General features: G+C 35.9%; 1 protein-coding gene across 1 annotated transcript; it reads left to right on the plus strand.

Moving 5' to 3' along the window:
• The first annotated feature begins 437 nt into the window (after positions 1 to 437).
• LOC142605621 (uncharacterized) lies at positions 438 to 24274 on the plus strand. The gene is made up of 7 exons (XM_075777050.1): positions 438 to 1080; positions 3979 to 4057; positions 7176 to 7279; positions 19876 to 19999; positions 20092 to 20277; positions 22956 to 23027; positions 23160 to 24274. Exons 1-7 carry the CDS (start codon positions 680 to 682, stop codon positions 23982 to 23984), a joined length of 1791 nt encoding a protein of 596 aa, XP_075633165.1. The 5' UTR covers positions 438 to 679; the 3' UTR covers positions 23985 to 24274.
• The last annotated feature ends 1419 nt before the right edge of the window (positions 24275 to 25693 follow it).

The raw sequence follows: 25693 nt of genomic DNA on the forward strand, positions 1-25693 counted from the left end.
CAATGTTTGGCAAATGATATTATCAAAACTCAAAAAAAGCAAAGCCCAAACAGTAAACACAATTCCAATCGTACGGCAACCAAAGACACCCACCATATCTAAGCCCACTTTCCAACAACGTCAGACTTTCACTAGCATAGATTCTCTCTCTCTCTTTCTCTGACTATCAAGCGGAAACTCTTCTTTACTCTCCGTAAAAGGAAAGTATCGCCGCTCATTCAAGTACACGCTGTTAATTCCCCAAAATACCCTTACCTTTTTCCCTATTCATCTATTTTACTTTTTAACTCAGAGGGGTCACAACAGTCATTCCAGCACCAATCATCTTGTTTCTTTTTAATTACCAATCAGATAATCCACTAATCCCTCCACAAAAAGCATTGGGGGTGTCCCCAATACGACCCCGTTTTAGAATAAAACCCCCAAATCTCATTTAATTTTCTTTCATTTTTCTTCTTCTTCTTCTTCTTCAAATTAAATACAATTTCTACTATATATATATATATATATATATATATATATAATTCTCACAATTCGCTCGGGTCTGTATTGATCTGCGATTCAATTATGGACTTATAAGTATGCAATAATATTGAATTTATCGGATATCGGAGCCCTAATTTGTACGACTCGTTGATTTCGCATTGAAGATTCTTTGAATTCGGATCTTAGGGTTTCAATGGCGGATCAGGAAGAAGAGGACCTGAGGATCGCTCTGAGGATGAGTATGCAGCACTCTCCACCTGAGCCCAAGCGGAGCAAGCCAAGGGATACACCTGCCGGAGTTCCGGCTGTCTCGCCGGACGAGTCTCCCCGGCGTTTACAGCGGGAGCTCATGGCGGCTGCTGCCGAGAAGCGAATGCTGGCGGCGAGGACGGGCTCTGCTTCGGGCTTGGCCGGCTCGGGTTTGGGTTTGGGTTCGGTGTCGAAGGTTGAGAAGAAAGAGAAGAATTTGGGAGTGGAGAGTGTGAATTTGGGGAAGGAGCTGTCGCAGGAGGAAGCGAAGCAGTTGTTTTCGATGGTGTTTGGTACTGAGGTCTCCAAAGACATTCTTGCACAGTGGACTAATCAGGGAATAAGGTAGTGTTTTGATTTTAATTCTGTTGCTTAGTTGTGTTAGGCAATTGTGGGTTTTATTGAATGAGTTATTGAGTTTGAGAAATTCGCGATTTTTGTAGGTATTTGGCAAGATGGAATGTAATCTAAGTATACTATATGGATATTGGATAGGTAATAGATTGTGGGTTATTATGCACTAGTCTCAAAATATGGTTGTTTTAGGGGATATTGTAGTAATGCATAGCTCATTATGTTTACACGGCTAAATTTGGGTTAGTGTTAATATTTGGTTTATGCAGTCACATTACTTTTGAGTGCAGTTGATATTGGCGATAACCTATCTCATAAAGTGCAACTATGTTATTTGACATACTTGACAGTCTTTAGAATGGGACAAAATTCACTTATTTGTGTTACTACTCTGAACGCATGTTGCTCTTAACACGTAATACTTTGTACCTTTTACCAACTTGGTTAAGTTTTGGATTATGATCATTAGGAAAGTTTTCTTCCTCTTTTTGGTATTGTGAAAAATCCATACTTCCAATATTTCCTTTTGTTCAAATGATAGCCTAGTGGTAATGACATCTTTTGTAGTGTTTCATGTTTGTGGATTGAATCCCACCTTCTTCTCCACTATATCTACCTATCAAGAAAAAAAGAGAGGAAGTTTTGGTGCTTTGGGCATGAAGTTACACGCTTGCGGCATCTGGTTATAGCTTCTAACTATAGGAAGGAAGGGGGTGGATGGAGTACAAAAGCAAGTAGAGGGCTGCATAGGTGTAGACTTGGCGGAGTATCAGAGTAGGTTGGGATAGTTTCTTCCAGTATGTGTCCTTTGAGGTAGGTGACTGTAGTAAGGTGTTGGCATGACCAATGGAGTGGACATCTTCATTTGAAGGATTTGTATCCTAACCTGTTTGCGTGCTTTGCTGATAGAGATGCCTCAGCCTTTGCTTGTTTGCATTGCCAAATGGATGGGTGGTTAGGACTTGGAACATGTGTTTTCAAAAGGATTTTATGATTGGGAGTTAGAGTTGGTGAATTCCTTTCTAGAGTTATTTACTCACAGGTGCGCAAGGGGATGGGGTGTGATAGGATGGGATGGCGTTTGACTCCTATTATAAGGATTATTCATGGAACCAGTGCTAATTTATTCCCTTGGAAGAGTATATGGTGTGTCAAGGCCCCAAAGAGGGTGCCCTTTTTTGTTCGGACAAGAACTTGGAGTAAGATTCTTACCCATGACAATCTTATCAAGAAGGGTTTTTCTTTAGTTGGCTAGTGCTGTATGTGTCAGTGCAGTGGGAAACAGTGAATTAGTGAATAAATGCTCCACTATGATTTTGCTCATGTTATTTGGAGTGTAGTTTTTAAGATGTTTGGGGGGCTCAGTGGGTGGTGGTGTCAACAGTAGCAGACCTATCATTTGGATGGTAGAAATTGGTTTGGAAAGCACTTTTCAGATGTATGGAATCTTACTCCATTATGTTTGATGTGGATGGTGTGGAAGGAACATAATAACCGTATATTGGAGGATGATGAGAGACCTCTTGATCAATTGAAATCCTTGTTGATTTGTACCTTGTTTGATTGGTTTTGTGCATGTCGTCTTACACATTGTAATTCTGTTTTTGGGTTTCAAGATTCACTTTGATTCTCTGTATAATTCTTTGTAATTCTTTAAGATACTTTATGTTCATCGTTGTGAACACGAAGTAATCTCCTCTTTTAATAAATATTGTTACTTATAAAAAAAAAAAGTTCAAACTATGCATATGTTATATTCAGAACACCAAGGCACTACTTCCCACTCATATGGTGATACTGTGATGGAAGATTGTGTTGTTGTGCATGGAGCAGAAGGATGTTTGAAAAAATTAAATTAAATCTTTTGAAGAATTAATTTTAAATAATAAATATGTTATAGAGAGTCTGAATTGTCATTAGAAATATCCATAGAAGTTCAATCTAAAAGAATATTGTTAGACCTTTGCTTTGGTAGTCTAGTGTGTGGCCTTTCAGTGCATTTGGTCAGATATGGAGTTACATTGACAAGTTTACAAGTACTCACATGTTAAATATTTAATGTATTATAGTAAATTATCTTTTAGTGACAAAAAAATACAATTAAAAAACCAAGCCTCTTAGCTTGAGTGGTATCTCTGGCCCTCTTCTTAGGGGAGTGTTTGAGTTCAAATCCCCAGGGATGCATATCCCGCTACTTACCATAGCGAAAAATAAAATACCATTAAAAATGAATGTTTGAAACATATTATCATTACATTTAAAAAGCTGGGAATGCTTTACTTGCTTGCTTAGAAACTTGGTTTGTTGAAACTATGGCTGTACCAATATGTGATTGGCATCATACCTGATACATTGTAAAGGAAAAAAGAAAAAAGAGAGCAGAAAGATTACATGACCTTTGTTGTAAGGTTATTATGTTTCACAAGCTAGAGAGCAACAACTTATGTTTTAGCCTTTTTTTGTGATGCCAGATACAAAACTCAAGCCCCCCAATACCTTTCCTTTTCAAGTCCACCATTCATTTTTAATATCTTTGTACTGTTTTGAAATTAACATTTTAATTATATATATGTTTAATTGCTTAATCTTATTATATTGTTATAGTTTTTATTTTAGCTTAGGCTCAGTATTTATGTAAGCTAATGATGAAATGATATATCTGTCTGTGTGTGCTTAAATCTGCTGCTTATGTATGTATCTGTCCAAATTATTTTAATAGACCTATTTTTTTTTCTTACCTTAAATGCACATTCCTTTATCTTTAATATCTCTGAACATCTTATTTTTTTTGGTATGTTTTCTATTCCTTTTATTAATTAAACAATAAATCTTTATGGTAGTGTCATTTCTTGCTCTTATTAGCTAATATTGCAAAAAACTGTCATATAGGTTTAGTTCTGATCCAGAAACATCTATGGGCTTAGTGCAGCATGAAGGTGGGCCCTGTGGCGTCTTAGCAGCCATACAAGTAATGCCCTGATTACTTAACATTAATATGTATTTTTTGTCTCATGCTGTGCGTGACCTAGAATTTTGTGATGTGTTGCGTGTTATTTCACATATGCTCGTAATTAGTATTTTTTTATTGTTTCCAACAGGCTAAATTTATGATATAATACCGACTACTTTGGCTAACATTGAGTCGCCAAGTTAGATGAACTGTTGTAAATTATTATTATTATTTTTTTCAAGTCAACTTAAAATTGTTGATGTACAGTTTTTTAAGGTTTATTTAACTACTAGATTGGTAGAACTTTATGGGAGATTTGAGAGCATGAGGTGCAATTGCAGAAGACTTGGAATCCATTTAGGTTGGAAGCTGGAATATTTTAAATTTTAATGGCAGTATTTTTCCTCTTGATGATTTAAATGATAGTTCACCTCATTGAAAATACACATATCAAATTTATAGAGATCCTTTCTAACAAGTGTAAGAGATTACAGGTTTTCCTAATTCTTTACTTGTTTTGAGCTTAGTAAATGACATGACCTTCCTTTGAATACTTTCAGCTTTAAAATCCATCCTTTTGTTTTGTTGTTTTCCAAGATCTTTGTAGCTCAACTAGCACCTCCAGGTGTTTGTCCACCGGAGACATTCAGGGTTCAAATTCTCCCACCTCCAACTATCGAATTATTAAAAAAAAAAAACCATATTTTTGTTGTTTAAACTAAATACTTTTGGTTCTCCTTTCCTCCATCTTGTTTTTAGATGAGGGAAGGTTGTACCTCCAAAGGTAGAGTCTGGTTGGAAAATTTCAATTAGCGCTCTAGTTGGAATTATTAAAAATAAATAATGTATGGATTTATATAAGGGTATAATTATTCATTTCCATTTTGTTTTTGGCCTCAAGGGTGAACATACATATCAACCAATCATGAAAATTGAAAGTTGATTGAGAAGTCTAGAAATAAAAAGCTGAAGGCTTGTTATTTTTGTATTCTATGTCCAAGAATGAGAAACTAATATCAGCTTTATTTATTTTACTTTGGTTCTCATTATTAATTCACTCTATTATGAGTGACATTAAGGAAAAGAAAAGAAAGAGGAAAAAAAACAATAGAAGGAATTCTTTTGGTCCCAAATAGAGCGTGGGACTTTCCGTTTATGACTTTAACAAATTGAGTGTTAAGTTGTAAAAGTTGAAGCAAAGCATGTAAATTTCATCCTCTCGTATTACCCTTTAAAATAAACTAAATGCATAAACCAAAGCAATTCAAACTTATTCGGCACCAACTTCAAGAGAGTTTTGTCATTCATAATTACAGGTAGTTTCGTAAACTGATATAAAATATTTAATAGTTTCAATTAATTAGCCAGGCCTTATTAAACTTAATTCTTTGTTAAACAAGACACAATTTGGAATCAAAGGAGTGTAACTTTAGTCTTGTGATCTCAATTATGTGATTTCTTTGTCTTATTAGGGTCAATTAATTTATTAGCTTGTGGTGGATTAGGGGGCAATGATTGCCATCTGTTCATATCTTTCACAATGGTAATTCTCTCTGGATGCAACTCTGACCTGATGTAGATATCGGCTATTGATTTATGAATCCTGACCCAGCAGAATGAAGTTGTCTCTAGGATTTTTCCCTATCCCGCATATGTAACCATTTTGACATTCTTTGTTTTGATTAGAATGTTTAAAAATAAAAAGAGGGGTTCAAGCTAATAGCCCAATGGTATTGGCGCCCTTTGTGATGCCTGGATTTTGGGGTTTGGACCCCCCACCTTCTGCCCTTTTTAACTAGCAAAAAAAAAAAAAAAATGGAGACGAAAAAATGAACCTGTCCTTTGGAGGAAACAAGTAATTATGATCTGTTTGTACATTACAAAATAAGCAGTAATATTTACCATTAAATTTGCAGTTTCTTAATAGAATCTGCCGTGTTCATTGGTACATTCATACATGATCTCAACAATAATAATTTATAATTGAAACACACACACACACATGGGTGATTATTAAGTGTAAGGCTGGTTGTAGATTCTAAATGAGTAATATGCTTGGTCTTGACCTGTATGAGGCCTGGCGGCATGTTGAACATGCTGGCATGATGCTGGTTTAGCTTGTTCTCATGACTAGAGTTTAATAGTGTCAGCCTGGACTATAAAAGAGTTTTTGATATGTGACAGGCCATTGAAATGTGAAGATATAAACATGATAAATTCATCAAAAATCATGTTTAGCCTATCATACATTAGTTAAAAAACAATCACTAACTTTTACAGTATTAAAATGGATATAATTTTCAAATATATTACATTTATGAAATGTCTACCAGTTATGCAGCTTGATCTTAAATTTTTAGGGCCTAGATATCAGTCCTAGAAATCCTGCCAACATTTTGTTCCATCCTTCCCAAAGAATTTGTTAGGTGAACTCTAGTGATTAGAAGTTCGTTATACGGGACATGTTTTAATAACAACCCGTTGGTTCATTCTGAATTAGGTAATGGAGTGATTTGAAGGCAGTCTGAAATTTTCATTTAGCTAATTGGCCTTATATCATTTAATTTTGATTAATGAGTTATATGAATATCAAAGTTCTTTTGCTGGGAAGTTCTCTAGGTTTTCCCCCCATTGAAACTAATAAATTATATTTTGGTCTTACCCTTTCATGGTAGTTTTCGTCTGTATTTTATTTTCTTGTGTGGGTATGTCAGAGTGTTCACCATCGTGAGCATGATGTCCATTTTCATGCAATAAATCTTTGATTACCTATTAAAAAATAAAAATGCATGAAGTCCTTTACACTGGAAAACCTTTTTGGTCTTGGCTTTTCTTTCTGTTTTTTGTACATGTTGCCTGTGAAGGGTGAATCTTGTGATGTTATGTAATTTGACAGGTAATTATATATCATGGATCTTCCTCCAATGCAATAAATCTGGTGATACAATGAGTATAATCAACTATGTCACTAACAGAGTTTGTTCCCTTATGTTTTTGTGTTAGTGATTTAAATTTCTTCAAGTAGAGTTGTCTTCTTGTTTATGTTTATTTTTAATTAAGTTTCTTGGTTCCATTACTTCTAGAAACATGTTTTTGTACTTATATGGGTTGCAATACTTTCTGTTGGGTTTTGCAGGCATTTGTTCTCAAATATATTCTTTTCTCTCCGGATGAATTGTCTAAAAGTCAATTTGTTGCAGCGAATAATGTTGCTTCTCTAACTGAAGATGCAAAAGCAAGGTGATTAATTATTGCATTGGGAAGTGTATACATCATATCTTAATCAAAGTACAGATTGCTTTAAACTATAACTGTGACTCTTGGAAAGGTAGCGTTTGGCCCTTGCTGAACTGGCACTCTGCACACACTATGTCCAACAAAAAATCCAGCTTTTGGAAGTCTGCTAACAATGTAAATTTTGGACATCTCAAACAGCTTCTTGTAACTAGCACATGTCCTATTTCAGTGTGCCATAGTTCAGGTGTTAAGCTACAGATTTGAAGTTTAATTGCTTCATCTTCATGCAGGGAAAAACCTTAGACTCTTAAAAAAATGTTATAATCCATAAATTCATTGTCTTTGGTGTCTCTGGCACTGTGTTTGATTGCATGCTCATTGTCATTGTGCATGCTTTTTGAGCTCTCTTATAACCATAATTAAATCACATTGCCCATTTTCTCTTGGCAATGCATCAACTTTCCTGTAGTCTCGGACCTTGGTTCATTTTTCTTTTCAAATGACTTGAATCTCTTACCTATGGCTTCCTCTCTTTTTCGTGCTACTTTGTGATTTATGAAATTTTAAGAGAGCATCATTTATATTCTATGATACTTTTGATATAGGAAAAATGCAGAGCTTTTTTTCCTTCAATTTTCAGTCGAGAAACTTATACGTTCTAAATACTTTTGCATTGCTGTACTATTTATTGTTCTTACTTTAGCAGAGAAAATGCTCAAAATAGAGATACATATGTTCTATTTTTAAGCTATCAAAGCAGTAATATAGTTGTGTTCTCATGTGTAGACTTTTGTTAGTTGTCTTGTTTCAAACTAATCACTCATTTCCCGGTCCAGAAGTACAGGACATTCCAAATGTCCTGTATATTTTGTGCTTTGGTTTTCATCTCTCTACTTGAAGTTGCTTGATAGTATAAATTCAAAATTTTAATTTTTTTTTTCAAGTTGTTTACTCTTCAACCTTTTAAATTTTTTTTTGGTTGTATGATTGTGGGCTGTCTGATCTAAATATGCACTAAATTGTATCGGTGGCACTTGTTAGTTATAGAATATGTATTTGATATATGTTAGAGAGATCATATACTATGAGTAGTACGACAGCATTGTACCCTTTTGGAAGAATTGATGTACTCTTCCTGAAGGGTCTACAATATCCTAAGTGGTGAGGTGTCCCCACCAGCCGTGTCAAGAATATTCTCTATTCCCTGTAACAAACTCTCCTATATATGTGGAATAGAGTGACTTAGGACGGCATTAGAAAATACAGCTCCTCATTTTTGTATCTTCTATCCCTTTCTGTATATTCTCTTTTATTTCTCTATTACCTAACATGGTATCAGAGTAGGAAATTGTAATTCTTTCCTTGCCTCTATTTCATTCCATTTCAGCCTTCTTCTTTCTTTTTTTCCTTCATTTCCTTCCCTGATTCAACTACTTTGTTGATTGCTTTTTGGTGTATTGGGTTGAACAATCTGTTGTCTTGATGATGTTGGAAGGTGATTGACGACATCAGGAAAATGTTGACTTCATCACCGTTGTTGCTGTTGATGTCTTTGGGTGTATGACTGATTTGTTGATCTGTTGGACTCATTGGTTTGGTTGGCCTTGGTTGGTGCTTTTTTCTGGTGGATTACCAAAGCTTTTTGGTCGTTCCAATCATTTTTACTTATCAAAAAAAAAAAAGGTCGTTCCAATCATTTTTGACAATTCTGACATTGTTACAGTGGTTTATGGTAATTCCCAAGGAAAAGGGTTGCATTTTTTATTATATCTCAGCCGTCGTTGAGCTATGTTGGTGCTGATGTTGTAGTCGTCAAAAGATTCTGAGCATTGTCGGTGAAGCAGTAGGACAGAGTTGACAGTGAAGACCCCTGTTTGGTTCACGTTGCTGGCTATTCCGTGTCCTGGACTAGTAGATAATCTAGTGTTTGGATGTTTGGCTCTCGGTGGTTAGCTGTCCCTTATCATGGATAAGGATAGCTGAATCTGGGTTGGTGTTTGGCTGAGTTGACAATCTAGTGTTTGGTAGTGTAGGATTGTTTTGACCTGTTCTATCATTTTTCGGCTGGTACAGACCATGTTTCAACAGAATCAGTAGTGTTTTGGTCAGTTCAGATCATTTTTCAGTTGGCTCGCCTCACTTTTCAGCCAGTTTAGAGGTATTTTGGCTGGTTCAGCAAGATTTCGGTTGGTATAGTTTGAACATCAGCTGGTAAAAGTCATATTTAGGTTGATTTTTTGTATTTCTTCATCGTTGTCACATTATTCAGCCCATTCTGAGGTATTTAGAGATCATTTCTTCATGAGATCATTTCTTCATCTTTTATCCACTTTTGTTGCTTGAATTTCTTCATTTCCTACTTGGTTGATTAGCATAATGAATACTAGACTTGAACTTTGTTCCTTATAACTACATTAAACACTCCGATGATATTTATTAAGTTCAATGTTAAGAACTTTAATTAATTGGTCTCGATTAGTAGAACTATTTTTTGGGAGGGAAGGACTTTTATTATTATTATCACCTCTTGTATGTCAAGCAATCACTCTTTGCATTTGCGAGTATACAACCAGCTCAGGGGGCTCATCTATCTGCACTTCCTCTGTTTCCTCTGCAAGTCTTTGGTACTAGGGGGATAACCTGATCATGTCTAATGCTTTATGGTATAGAACTAGGATAGAATCAAACATTGGGGTTACAACATATTTATTCTGCGTCTAAGAATGTTGCTTGTATGACACTTGAAAGCAATATTTTAAACCTCGACCAGGGTTAATCAGAGTTTAGACTGTTCTCAAGTCATGGGTGTCCTCAAGGAGAGGAACATGTATCAACCCTCATGATTGACTTCTGACATATGAAGAAATAATGTCAGGATATGGAAGTGGTTCATTTTCTTAGTGGTTTGAAGGTTAGAGTATGAGCCTGTTCATGCACAGATTTTATGTAGTTTTGATCTTCCATCTATTCTTGAGATTTATTCTTGAATCATTGATTCTAGCAAGCACTTTGCACCAATTGCCACTTGTGGTGGTTATGGTGGACCACAAGGTCATACTGGTTGAGGTGGTTGGAGTACACGTGGCTGTAACTCCAGGGGAGGTAGACGTTTGGCAATTAAGAATTGAAGTACACATTGTGGGGCATAATGACGACAGTAATTAGCAACTGGGAACTGAAGTACGTATTGTGGGCGTAATAATGACATAGGTAATTACTGTTGGGACCTCCACGGAAAACTCTTTGGGTCTGCCAATCTGGCTTTCTCACAGGATGAGTCCACTCTAGCATCAAGACCATCCACTATCGTCCAAGACACAAAATTGATCTCCATATTAACATAAGAGCATGCCCGGTGTTTCTTGTTTATCAACAGCGAGTAACCTCTTCCTCCATAATCACTTTACCTGGTCAGGTATTGCGTCCACTTGTCTTTCTGATTATCACATTGTTACATCATCTTAGAGTGTTACCTTTGCCAAAGTTAAAGGCTCTAGAACCACTCACTTAGTCTTGACCTTGTGTTGTTATCTGATTTACACATCTATGGTTTTCCCTTTAATTTGTAGTCCATTATAGACTAACCAAAGACCTTTAGTGCTGCGTTGGTTTACCCTTCTATTGTATCTTTCAGGATTCCAGACAACTTAAATGATTGTTATGGGGCATGAAGTCTGTGGTTTCTACTTTTTAGGCTTTGTACCCACTTCTCCTCCACGAGCCCTTCAGCCTTCCCTATCTTCTTTGCATTGGTATTATCATCTTGGTCATCCGTCCCTGTCTACATTGAAGCGTCAGGTTATGAGTCTTAGCCACATTTCATCTCTATCTAGTGAAGATGTCAATTTAGTAAACACCATTGTGATTTATCTCATCTAATTTAGTTGGTCAGGTTTCTAACTCATTTGAGTTAGTACATTCAAATATATGGGGTCCTTTCCGTATTGCATCAAATTGGTTTCACTATTTTGTTACTTGGTTGAAGACTACTCCTGAACAACATGGCTTTTTAAATTTTTTTTTTTTTAATGAAAAATCGTTGATTTAATGTCAAATTTTCAACTCTTTTCCAAAGAAATCAAAATCCAATTTGCCCAGAAAATCTGAATATTGTGGTCTGACAATGAATATGTCTTAAAGACATCCTTTGCTATTTGCCAAAGGCATTATACAATAGACCTTTCTCCAAGCCTTTAACCCCATAGGCTCTAGCACCAAAGACTCCAGTTCTTTTACAAGTCTATGTCAATGGTTCATGGTTTCCAGCTCAATCTGCTGATCTTCTGTGTACTCCTACCTCAAACTCACTTTCTATTGCTATCCAGAAAGGTACAAGCTCGTGTTACTAAGCCTCCCATTAGTAATGTTGTTTTGTACCCGTCGTTGTCTTCTTTTTCCTGTTTTATTTTCGTACTTTCAGGTGTTTTAGTTTTGAAAACCATTCTTGATGCATTATTTGACCTAGGTTGGCAACATGACATGGAATTGAAAATGGCTACTATACATTAGATGGGACTTGGTACCTACTCAGCCAAAAAAAAAAGGACTTGGTATTTTGTTCCTCTCACTGGAAATGTACTGTTGGATGTAAATGGGTGCACAGTTTCATCCAAATGGGTCTGTTGAATGTCTCAAAAACTCTTACTTTCCAAGAATTATACCTAGACGTATGTGTGGTCTTGATTATGATGAGACATTCTCTGTTGTGGCCAAGATCTATCTGTAAGCGTATTGATGCCCCTTGCCACCAACCTTCATTGGCCTGTGCATTTATTGATGTAATATGCTTTGAGTAGTACCATTGTATTGTACCCTTCTAGAAGAATGTATCACACTCTTCCCAAGGAGTTTAGAATTTCCTAAATGATGAGGTGTCCCTTCCGTCTCTCATTTTCAAAAACATTCTTTATTCCTTATAACAAACTCATATATGTGGATTATAGTGACCGAGGATTCCATCAGAAGATATAGCACTTCATTTTGCTATCTTCTCTCCCTTTCCATATTTTCTCTATTACGTGACAAATTTCTTTTTTTTTTTTGGATGAATTTGTAACAGTTTTTCGCAATGGCATGCAGGGTTTTTTTTTTTTTTTTTTTTTTTTTTGTGGGAAGTAATACTACATACGTTAATGGAACAGTCATATAACGGGTGCTTCCATCATCAATTTCTTTACTTTTTAAAAAGCCTTGCTTCCTGCCACCTTTTAAGAAAATTGTCCTTTTTTTCATGCAGTTTATTCCTGGAGTTTTAATTGTGCTGAACTGTCTGATAAACCTATAGAAAGTTGCCAAGCCATATGGAAAATGTTAAATTACTGATTGTTCTAAAAGCTTTAACATTTTAAATGGTCGGTATAGTATTGTTAGTGATTGAACTTAAGATTTCTTGCTTTGATAACATAGGAAATGGTGAATTTTATCATTTAACCGTAATTCTAATAGAAACTTCAAGCTTCTTGTAATTTAGTAGGCTTAGGTCAAAAACAGCCAAATGAAGTTTCACACACCTTATATGAGTCTATAAAATCAATACCACTGCACAAGAAGTCACGAAAGAGTGCCTTTTCATGTTAATATAGAACTTCTCTTGTAGCAGAACCCTCATTGCTTGTTGTAATGTGAGATATACTCCTCTGTGGTCTTGCTCTGTATAACTGTATGTGGTGTGATGGGGTGGTGTGAAGTGGATGAAGTCCTTCACCTGTAGCTTTTGGCATAATTGCACCAGTCCTGCTGTTGTAAAAGTTGATTGTGGAAATGGTCATATGACTTTGCCTAATGGCTAATGGCTACATACGTTTGTTGAGGCTAATGGTCGCATGACTTTGTCAATGTCTATAGACTAATGGCAAATGGCTATATGCCTTTGTCAATGGCTAAAGGTTAATGGTGAAATGACTTTGTCAATGTCTCTAAGGTAATGGCCACATAACTTTATCAATGTCTAGAGGCAAGGGCTATATATTCCTTTGTTGATGGCTAAAGGCTAATGGCCATGTTGCCGTGGAGTATGATGGCAACTATGCAAAAGACCAAGTATGTGTAGTAAGACCAAATAAACCATGTAGGCCATGCAAGTCATGAAGGGTCCCACCAAATGTGCACTCCCCATTAACCCCTTGAATTATGTATGAGTTAACTCGGTGAGTTGAAGCAAGTTTTGGCTTTCTCTACTTTCTTTCTCCTGTTTTATTATTCTTTTATATTATTTTGGGCATGTGGCTTTGATGGTTTGGTCCATTTCTTGCTAGCAGACATCACCATGTACAATAGTTACATCATCAAAATAAAAAACTAGGAACTTGCCAATGAAGGGTTGAACATCATGTCATCACTCTCATAAAGGTTTCATAAAGTTTCTAGGTGCATTTGAAGGCCTAAATGATATAACCAACCATTTATAGAGACCATTCTTTGTCTTAAAGGCTGTCTTCCACTCATGACCAGACCTTATTTGAATTTGGTGGTAGTCCCTCTGCAAATCTATTCTTGAAAGATCATTGGGCTTTAACTCTTGTGTGTGTGTGTATATATATATATATATTTCATTTGCTATGTGCTCATAGGTTTTAACATAATTTTTTCTTTATTGAACATAAATTGATATGTATTATTCTTTCCACTATGATACACCCCATTAAGATATGTCATAGTCATAGGAATAACAATGTACAATATAGAAAATTATATTGCCCACAAGAAATAAAAACTAAGCATCATTTTGTTACCAGAATAGAGGTGCTATTATTCATTCTACCTTGTATGGTTGAGGATGTGGTTCCTTTGGTAGCTTCAACCCCTCAACAATAGCCTTATTGTGATAGCAAGTGCCTTCCACCAAAAAAAGTAGGTCGTGGTTTTGAATCCGTGAATCAGCATCTCCAAAAAACAAAGGGATAAGGTTGCCTAACAAACCTCTCGAGGCCATGCAAAAGTGGGAGTTTTGTGCACTAGATACAACCTACTATCCTATCAATTTCGTTCCATAACGTACTATAATCTGAAAAAATTGAAGTATGTTTCCAATTGGTATTTCCAAGGCTGTATGGTATTGCCATTGATAAGGAGGTTTCTGTTGAAGCTTCTTTGCCTAAGCAGGAGGCGGAGGATAGAAGATTTTGGAATATTCGTTTTAGTAGATTTTTTAATGATTGGGAGATGGATGAAGGTCTGCAGTTTTTTCGTATTCTAGGTGCCATCACCCCTCCTATGGATGTTGGAGACCGGATAAGATGGAAATTGAAGCCTAATGGGGCTTTTGACATCCGGTCGTATTATAACAAATTAAGGAATTCTCCTTCAACTGTCTTTCCTTGGAAAGCTATTTGGAGAGTAAAGGCCCCTAGGCGAGTTTCTTTTTTTGTTTGGTGTGTAACTTGGAATAAGATCTTAACGGGAGATAATTTGAGATTGAGGAGATTGGATTTTGTGGATTGGTGCATTATGTGCCGTCATTGTGGTGAGACGGTAGACCACTTACTTCTTCATTGTGAGATGACTTATCGGTTATGGAGCTTTGTTTTTATAACTTTTGGCTTGTCTTGGGTTATTCCTAGATCGATCCCAGACTTGCTTTTTGGATGGTGGAATTGGCTGGGGAAGCATTCGTCTCAAATCTAGAATTTAGTCCCGTTGTGCATCCTATGGTGTATCTGGAAGGAATGGAATCGGAGGACTTTTGAGGATTTGGATAGCTCTAGTGATCAGTTGTTTGCTTCCTTTAGTGGAACTCTTTTTGATTGGTCTCGGGTGTGGGGACTCACGTCTAGTGATTCCCTCCCTTTTCTTTTTTGTTCCCTTTTTCTCTTGTAATTTCTTTGTTGTTTGGTTCTCTCTTTTGTTTTTCTCCGTTTTCTTCTTCTTGTATTTTCTGGTTGCTCTATGTTTTTCATGCATAGAGTAGCCTTTCGTCTATATATCATTCTTACTTATCAAAAAAAAAAAATCCTCTCTTTGCTTTGGTGCAGTAGGAATGTGCCCAATAACTGATAGGATGGAAGTAGCTTCCTCTACTCCTTGAAGATGATCAACATTCAAGGGCTTAATCTCGCTCCTAGAATCATCACTCATTTTCTACCCACATTTGTGTTTCCTTAGCGTTAACATTGGCATATAATTTCCTCTTTGGGCATTGTCATGCTATATGCCCTTTTTTATCTGCACTTAAAAAAATGATCGTTTCTGTCTTTTCTTTGTTCATTAGCCTGGAGCTTTAATTTTTTAACTCAGCAGTAGAATTGGTCATATAACTTGGCTGCACGGTCAAAACTTTCTTGAGGTATCTCTCAATCCTGAGCAGGAAACCTTCTAGTTGGGAGGGGGGTTGGGTTGGGTTGGGTTGGGTTGGGTTGGGTTGGGGGGGGGGGGAGGGATTGCCTCAATCTTTAAAGCTAATTGAAATGGCTCATCAATAGTAATTATTCAGTGTCTCATCAATACTAATTGGGGGGGGGGGGGGGGGAGGGATTGCCTCAATCTTTAAAGCTAATTGAAATGGCTCATCAATAGTAATTATTCAGTGTCTCATCAATACTAATTGACGATCATACTCCACACGTCCACCTAATTTGAGTTTGTCCAACAAGTTTCATAAGACGTAATCTCATACTCCTTTCATCCAAAATGTGATTCCACTTAGAATACTTATCCAAAGAAGCAAGTCAATTTGAAACACCTGGGAATCACATCATAATATTCATGTCACTCTATAGAACCAACAAAAGTCGCATTCTTTCTTTGGGCAACTTCCTTGGGGAAAATTCTAACAGTAGAAAAACTTGAGAAAGTGTAATATTATTCTTGTGAGTTGGTGTTGTATAGGGGTCAATTCATGTCGTGTTCGTATCATGTTGAGGCATTTGAATACATAGCTCAACCCTAAAGCAACCCATTTCTTAAGTAGGTTGACTCGACAAAATCCATTTCAACCCATTTAGTAGACAATCTAAGGGGAAAAAAAGAAGCAAAAAGAGAGTTAGGGACTTTAGAGTTTCAATGAAAAATTTATCAATGTAGCCATTAAAATTCTTTAACTTTTTTTTGATAGGTAATCAAAAAGCTTTTATAAATGATAGAAAGAAAGACATACAAGAAGTTCATGATGATGAACAACAAGAAAAAAGCTACTAGGAAACTAAGCTAAGGGAGGACAAAAACTCAGAGAGAGAAGAGCAATTAGTAAAGCCCCAACAACGAGACCACTCTAAGAGACTACGCTAACATAAAAGATTTAACTCAACCAAAGTCTTCTCTTTGTCCTCAAAGGAACGACGATTTTGTTCCAACCACACAATCCACATTAAGCACCCTGGAACCAAGTTCCATATATCCGACTTATACTTTCCATGCCACTGATGCCAGCAAGATATCATTAAAATTCTTTAACTAGTCTTATTATATTTAGAATTGAAATTTGTGTTAGATAAAAATGAAATTTATTTATATAAATCAGGTTATTTTGAGTTGATTGCGGGTTAAGTAGGTCAACATGAAATTGACTGATTTATTAATCGTGTTAAAGCGTGTCAACCTGCTTTTGACACAAACTCATTTATACTAAACACTAATTCGCAAAAATGTGTTGTGTTTGTGGGTCGTGTCAAATATTGCCATCCCTAGTGTTGTACGTGTAAGGGTGATGGAGAAACAGTGGACCATTTGTTATTGCATTGCCTTATTGCCAAGGGGGTATGGGATATGGCCTTTGCTCTTTTTGGGGTTCAGTGGGTGATGCATAGGAGGGTTGTTGATTTACTAGTGAGTTGTCAAGGCTGTTTTGGGTGGCATTGCAATAGGGAGATTTGGAAGGCCATTCCTCATTGTTTGATGTGATGTATTTGGAGGGAGAGAAGTGCAAAAAATTTGGATCGGTGTGAGAGGTCAACTTTAGATCGGAAGACACATTTTCTGAGGACTTTGTTCCAGTGGTTATCGGCCCCAGGGAAGTTTTCTTTCTCAAATTTGATGGAGTTTAATGATTATTGTTCTTATAAATCATAGTTGTATAACTTGTATTTGCATCTAGTATTCACCTGTGCACTTGAGCAAATCCTTGGAAGAGCATTTGGTGTGTTAAGGTGCCTAAACAGGTGTGCTTTTTATGGACAGTAGCTAGGGGTGGGATACTTACTGTTGATAATCTTGTTTTGAGAGGCTAGGCCTTGGTTAATAGGTGTTGCTTGTGTCGTTGTGATGAGGAATATGTGGACTGTCTTTTACTCCACCGTAAGTTTGCTCATGCTTTTTATGGAGTGAAATTGATGAAGTGTTTGGGATACAGTGGGTAATGCCAAAGACGGTTAATTTTCTTCTTTTTGTATGGAGGAATTGGTTTGGGAAGCACATGTCCACTACATGGAATATGGTTCCGGCCTGTTTAATGTGGTTAGTTTGGCAGGAACAAAACACCCATACCTTTGAAGATACTGAGAGGCCTTTAGATCTCATAAAATCTCTTTTTTTTGGTACTCTGTTTTAGTGGCCTTGTATTTGGGAATTTACGCACTGTATTTCTATTGTTGATTTCCTACAATCTATTAGCTTTAGTTCTTGAACTATGTGCTTTGTTTCATATTTAGAGTGTTCATTATCGTGAACACGATGTTCATTTTTATCAATAAAAGTTTTATTACCTATGAAAAAAAAAAAAAAAAAATGCTCCACCAGCTTTGCTGCCATGTCTAGAAGAGTAGGTTGTGCTCTTTCAAAAGTGTGTACCTCGAAAATTTACCCCAAGAGGCAGGGTAGGATCTTTTTTTCTGTTATTTAGCATTCCCCTCTAAACATCTCACATTATCCTTGGAGCTACTGCCGGAAGAATTAGGATTGTTGGCTGAAGTTTTGTTCTTGTGAAGAATTCCGGCCCTTCGTTCTACAAATTTGGCTTCCAAAGCTTCAACTTTGTCAGCAATGATATAAATATAATCTTGCCTTTGCTGATCCATCACTCTTCTTTAAGAGGCTGACCACTCCTAGTTGTCGCACTACTGATTAGATTTTAATGTAGGATCTTTAGAAATCAGCACTAAATTAGATTTTTTGTTAAGATCTTGAAGGATTCTTGAATAGCGTTTCATATTTTGAAGGATAGGACGCCTCGTGAAGTGGAGGTCACTAGTTTAGATCTCCCCTTACCCTTCCCTTTTGGGCCAAAAAAAGGGAAGGTTTTTTTTCCCCCTGATATTTAAGAGTCCAGGTAGGGATGGGCAATAAAAAGATTGGATATTCAATGACTTTTGTGCGAATTTGATGGTTGTTTGCTCTTGAAACATTAAATTAAACATGAAAAAAAAACCTAATCCACCTAGGGACACAACTTGCTAAGGTAATAAGTTGTGATTTGTGGGCAATAACTCTAACAACAGTTTTACATGGACTCACCATTATCACCACTTTTATTAGAAGAGAATTTTTAACATTGGTGGGGGGTGCGCTGTATTGCACCTGGCAATCACCACTCGTCACCTCAGCAAATTAATGCTTGAGCACTAGAACCAACTTTCCCTTGCATTTTTTAAGTCTTCAAAGGAGGTTACCAGTTTCTCTCTCTCTCTCTCTCTCTCTCTCTCTCTCTCTCTCTAAGCACGTGCACTTGAGGATGAAACTTGGGATTGGGAACAAAGGAGGGTGTATTTAGGTTTAGCTTGGGTAGAGTGGTAGTGGTGGTGGGTCTACAGTTAGTGCCCTTCTTAGGGAAGATGATCTTCACTTCTACTTTTTTTTCTTCCTCCCTTAATTTTTTAGTAGTTAAGCCATTTTATAGTGGTAATGAACCCGAGTGAACTAGCCAACACTATAAATGTAACCTTTAGTGAAGTAGTTACAAGATTGCAAGAAAAGCACTAGGTTAGTTGCAAGATTGCACAAAGAGGAGCCTATTTAGTTTAGATTTGAAAAGTGGAGCCTATTATTTACAATTAGTTAGTTGGTTGGGTTGCCCTTGCTAATGACTCGTGTAAATTCTTGTAAAAGTGGAGCCTTATTTTCTCATTTCCTCTCTCAAATCCTTTCTTCTTCCTTTTATCTTCTTCTTAGAGGGTGATGACTTTGAATCAGTCAATTTTCCCATTCATTTTCCACCCCTTTCATTCATCCACCATTGTACCTAGCAATAATTGTTAAGACTAACAAATAGAAAATAAAAGATAATTATTAACAATGAGAGGGCAATTGGGGCAGGGAACATATGATCGTCAAATGAGTCCATCAGAGTTTGGAGATTAGTAGTTTTAATATCTACTGCATTATGAAAAAAATGACATGTGAAAGAACTTTTTCACTAGTTAACATTATAGAGGGGAATTATTAAAAATGAAGATTTTTGGAAAACACAAGGCTAATTTGACATTCAATGCTTCTTTATGGACGTTAGAAGTATGTACTCTAACTGTTGTTTTATGTTGGAGACTTTCACGTTTGGCTGCAAAGTAATTTTTTTTAATAAGTACTTATCAAAAACAATTTTTTTTATTAAGTATTTTCTGTAAAGCAATGTTTCATCTTGGAGATTTTGATTTTGATTAATGATTGATTAGTTGATTTATGTTATAATCATACGGTTGTTGAAATTTATTTTTATTTATTTATTTTTTTAACAGAGCCCTGGTTAGAAGTATGGGTGAGATATTGTTTTTGTGTGGAGATAATAAAAGGGCTGCAGTTGCAACTTTGAGTGTCATTAGGCAAAAGGTTGAGGGCCCTGAAGATGGTTTGAAGGAAGAGGTAACCCAAATTTGTCAGACCTTGTCGTTGATTTCTCTTTGCACTCTTTTTTGCATTTCTTATCTTCTGAGTGGTAAATTGTTTTGTCACAGATCATTGGAAAAGCACTTGAAGGTTTGTCAATTGAATCAGGTTATGATTTGCAGAAAATTCTGAGAGTGGACACATATACTTCGCAAGCTAGTGCATTACAGCGGCTTGAAGAAATGATTCCTATTTTCCAAAGTCGTATGGGGGCAATGCTGTTTCTTATTTCTGCTTTACTTTCTCGAGGACTGGTATGCTTGTTTGCCTGGGGTTCTCTTTTTAAAATATAAATCTATTGGTTGTTTCAGTCAGAGTCTAACCTCATTTTGTGATAGTGTGATGTGTGTACCTAGAACCGGAGCAGAACCTAAAATAATTTTCAATGAAATTCAAACAATATATGTCTGTTCATGTGCTCCCTTGCATGCGTGCTTGAAAAGTGAGGAAAAATTTCATGCTATGTGAGATAGGACTAAACTAACAGCATGGAAGGCTCTTATTACAATTTCTCATTTCAGCTTTTTAAAATTATAATTTTTTATGGGAAAAGTTAACAAATGCCCTAATGGCATTGGTTTAGGAAATATTTTTAGAAAATTTTTATGGGAAAAGAAAAATAAGTAACTGATATTTTGAGAGCTTTTTATATTTCCCATAAAAGTTGTATCAAAACTTTCCTAAAATGGTCCACTAACAAATGTCCTATGGAAACTCATTAACCAGACTCATATTTTTATTTATTTATTGAATATCGTCCTTTCATATAAGCTTGTATAAATAACAAAAAATTCCCATAAAATGTGAGTAATATAAAGCCATACAATTAAAAGCTATTTAAATTTTATATAAAAATACTGAATGTGAGTTGGGCGTTTGAATGGTATATATAATGTATCTAGATTTATGTGCATTTTATTATTTTTCAATTTATTTTTATATGTTACCCATGCCATGCACAAGGGATTTTTAATCTGGCCTCACCTTCCACCCTTTGGGGTGGGGGAATATATTATATATTAATTATCAGAGTTTTTACACTTAGCCTCTTGAATTAAGCTTGAATTGTATTTTCTTTTGGGATTAATAGATTTTTCAACCCCACTTTTAGATCTAGTTTTGCTCCTGAGTGTACTGCCAGAAAACTGATTGATCTGGGCATGACTATGCTTAAAATATTCTTTGCTTTAATGATAATTAAGACTTCAGTTGCTGATAATTTGTGTAGCTGATGTATTGGTTCAGAAGGAAGAGGCAGGTGAAGTGTCCTCCATTTACATAAGCACGAAGTTGAAGTCATAAAAATTCTGTATCAAACTTGGGTTCAAGTGATAGACCTATGGTACTGGCACCCTCTAGGGTGCTTGATGTCCCTGGTTCAAACTGCACCTCCTCCTCCCCCACTATTTTACCAATCAAATGAGAAAAAAAAATTTGTCTCAAACTTGTTCATTGTGAATTGGATTCCTGATCCATTATTAACCAACCTGATCCATTATTTACAAACCCAACCCGATCCATTATAAGAATCAAGTGCACCTACCTCTCAAAGAGCCTTGTAGCTCAATAACATAGCATGCTCACCTTTATTACAACAGAGAACCAGAGTTTGAATTTCCCCTTTCCCATTGCTGTAATTATTGATTTTTTTATTAAGAAGGAGGTGCACTTACCTGTTTACAGTTTGAATTAATTTTCTCTCACGCACATTCATATTATTTATATGTGGGTAGCTACACTGATATTACAGTATTACAATTTTATCCCTATCACATACATGTACATAACACTCCCTCTCAAAGCTGGTACACACGCACGCACACATATATAATCCTAGTTCTTTACATGACCAAATGAGTCTGTAGTTCTAAAAAAGAATTAATTCATTTTCAGGGAATAACCAAATGAACCCTATACAGTGTGTAAATCTAGGAGCTGAGGTCACAAGTGACAACGCAATGGAATAGCAAATGATCAACATTTAATTGTTACATTTACAAAAGACACTTAAATGCTTTGGCACCATTTTAAACAAATAAAACTTCATGAAGTTTCCACATGTATTGATATATGCATAGGTATATATATTAGGGTAAAACTTAGGTGCAGTACATTAAGTTTCCCAATTTAATTCAAACATATAGTTACAATTATGTGATTAAATGATTAATTTTACCATTTTCCAATAGCTTAAGCTTTTGGTACAATTAGTAATTTGATATTAGAGCAAGAGGTCTTGAATTCGATCTCTGTTTCCTCCACTTTACCTCCCATTTTAAAATTTCATGTGTTGGGTCTCATATTAAAAGGGAGTTTGAGCCCAAATGTGAGGGGTGTGTTAGAATTATGTGGTTAAATGATTAAAATTACCATTTCCCAATAGCTTAAGCTTTTGAGACATTTGGTAATTTAATAGTTGTATTGAATTTAATTATCCTTAGAAAAAAGATAACATTGTGTCTCATTAATCAATGCAACCATGTGTTTGAATTTACTTGGAGAACCTAATGTACTACACCTAAGGAGTATTACCTAAGTTTTGCCATATATATTTATATTGATGAGAGAGAGAGAGATGTTTTGGGAGCAATGGGGTTTATACAATCCAAAACCAATAGTAATACTTAAGAAACAGAGATCAACATTTATTTGACAATTATGGGTGGATATCTGTATTCACTTTTAAGGCTGAGATGTTTTCTTAATAAAAATTTATGCATTCTGTTGTCTGTCTTCTGGAATGGATCTTAGACAATTTTAAACATTTTGTATTAGAACACTTATTTTAGTGTTTTTGCTACTGTAATTTTGTATTCACTTTCTGTAGCTTCATGTTTATCACTTTCTAAGTTTCATTAATCTGAAGGTATTTTATGGTCAATTGTTTGGGATGGTCATGTTACCAATATACCAAAATTCTTTTTTCTTGTAGGACTCTATTCAAGATGACAGGGATGATCCCAGCCTACCTCTAGTCACTGCTCCATTTGGGCATGCCTCTCAGGTACAAACCTGTGTTTATGCTTCAGCAAGTGATCTACTGGATGCTTTCCCTTATTATTAATTACTTATAAAATAAAATTTGCACTATGATTGGACCATATTATTAAGCCCTTATCCTTGTGTTATGGAACAGGAAATTGTAAACCTACTGCTCTGCGGGCAGGCTGTCCCTAATGTGTTTGATGAGAGAATCGATTTGGGTGGTGGCATGTTTCTAAAAGGCATATCCAGAAATGTGGAAGTTGGATTCCTCACTCTGCTAGAATCCCTCAATTTCTGTAAGGTTGGCCAGTATCTGAAATGTCCACGATGGCCAATATGGGTTGTTGGGAGTGAGTCCCATTATACAGTTCTATTTGCTCTTGATATCACTGTTCAAGATGAGAATGAGCTGGAAGAAAGGGAATCACAAATCCGTAAAGCTTTTGATGCCCAGGATCAGAGTGGAGGTGGTGGCTTCATTAGTGTGGAAGGGTTCCATCAAGTTCTCAAGGAAACGAGTATCAAACTTCCTCCAGAGAAGCTTGATCACCTTTGCAGCACTGGTTTTATTGTATGGAGTGAGTTCTGGCAGGTTATTTTGGATTTGGACAAGAGCATGGGAGGTCTGAAGGATTCATCTGGATTGATGGGTAAGAAGGTTTTTGATCTTTACCATTTTAATGGGATTGCAAAATCAGATTTGAATGGCGGTCAAGTAACATCTGGAGGTGAGACTCCTGTGCAAAGACCAAGGCTTACTAAATTGAGGGTTTCAGTACCCCCAAGGTGGACGCCAGAGGAATTCATGGCTGATGTAGCCCTGTCCTCTGGTTCAGGTGGAAATGATTCTAGTGGGAAAGATGCTGAAGTGGCTAAACTGGAGCCTTCTCAGCATGCACCTTTGGTGGACTGCATAAAAACACGCTGGCCCCGTGCCATTTGCAATTGGGTGGGAGATCCCCCTAGTATTGTCTGAATGGTTTACTAATTCTGTCCAGGGTCCCTGGTTGTGGTAATTTAGAGAGCGCAAATTTAAAGCAAGCACAGATAAAGTGGAGAGCAGATTTTCATGTTTGGTTTGGTTGCATTTCAGAGTACATGAACGGAATCCGTTGACTGTTTTTGTAGTCTGAAATATGTGCATAGCATTGTACTCTATGTCTCTGTATCTTTACCATTCGATTTTGATATGTCAGCTACTGAACGGAAGCGAGGACAAATGTGATATTTGTTGTCAATCAAGGAGTAAAAATCATTCATAATTTATCTTTATTGTTGATTAGATCATTAGAGGAGCGTTTTAGTTCTCGAGAGGTCATTGCTAAAATAAACCAGAAATTTCTTTCTGTTGAAATGAATTGGTTATTGGCCTTCTCTTTTTGAGGCTTCCTATTCCCACAATCATACCTAATCTGATGTTTTGAGTAGGAAAGATTTTTAGGTTTTCACCCTTATCTTTCTTCTGCTGAATATCTTCTGTTTGTTTTGGTATGGTTGATTTTGCTTTTGTTTTGTTTCTAAAACATGCTGCAAGTAAATTGCAGTTCAGAGCTATTTGTTTTTCTTACTCCATCACCTTTGTAGCTGGCCGTCATCAACATTCATTAAGCTGAGGCTATAAAAGTGTGTTATGATTTGAAATATTTGTGGTTATTTGGAAGCAACTTATCTTTTTTTTTTTTGCTAAGATACGGTAGATAAAAAGTAAAAGTCAAATAAACAAGTGACTTTACTTGAGACTCACAAGTAGTAAGAAAAATAAACAATAAATTAACTTATAAGTAAATTTCAAACGGCACAAAGTCAACCACCTAATCAGTTCAGATTCACATCAATATACATTAATATTAATCTGTAGGAATAATTATTATTTTAGTACTATTATGATTTTAATTGGTTTCTAATTTTTTAAATATTTAATTTTAGTTCTTAACATATTGTTTGTGTTAAAAATACAAAGGAAAATTATAGAACATTTTGAGTGTACCATAAATGCTTATTACATTCTCTCACATGAATTGTGAGTCTAATCATGAACTTAATTAGTAAGATTTACTATTATGTGAAAAGAGAAATTATACATTTTTTGTACTTATGGGGTACTGTTGAAAAAGGACTTGTAATTGATAGTGTGTTTTTGGTTGGCGGTGAAAGAAAATCATAGGAAGGAAAAGTGAGGAAAAAAAAAAGTTATTTCCTTTTGGTTCACTAGAGAAAATTGGTGGTCACGTTTATTTTCCACCAAATTAGTATTAATTTTAATAAAGTCATTTAATTAGATTATTATTTTTTACATATAAACAAAATGGACGAGTAAAAAAAAAGTATAGCAGGTGTGATGTCTTTAACTTTTATAAGATGTCATATTTATTAATTTAATTGATAATAAATAATATTTTTCTTATGAAATAGCTGCAAAAAATAGTTGAAATCATACTCTGTACATAATTTTCCACACAAATATTGTTTTGAACGGTCCATGTTGCCCCTACATTAACAAACTAGAGTATCCACCATAACTGGACCTTTGCAATTCCTCCTTGGTTGTCATCTAGCTTTAGTGGTTCCTCTATCCAGGTCCTTGTTGCCACCACTTGCAACTGCCGCCCTCAACGACGGTTTCCCTCTAACTAAACTCCGACGTATTAATGACTAGTGGATAATGAACTATCATAGACTTGACAA

This window comes from Castanea sativa, chromosome 1 (assembly GCF_040712315.1).
Source record: "Castanea sativa cultivar Marrone di Chiusa Pesio chromosome 1, ASM4071231v1".
Classification (NCBI taxonomy): Eukaryota; Viridiplantae; Streptophyta; class Magnoliopsida; order Fagales; family Fagaceae; genus Castanea; species Castanea sativa.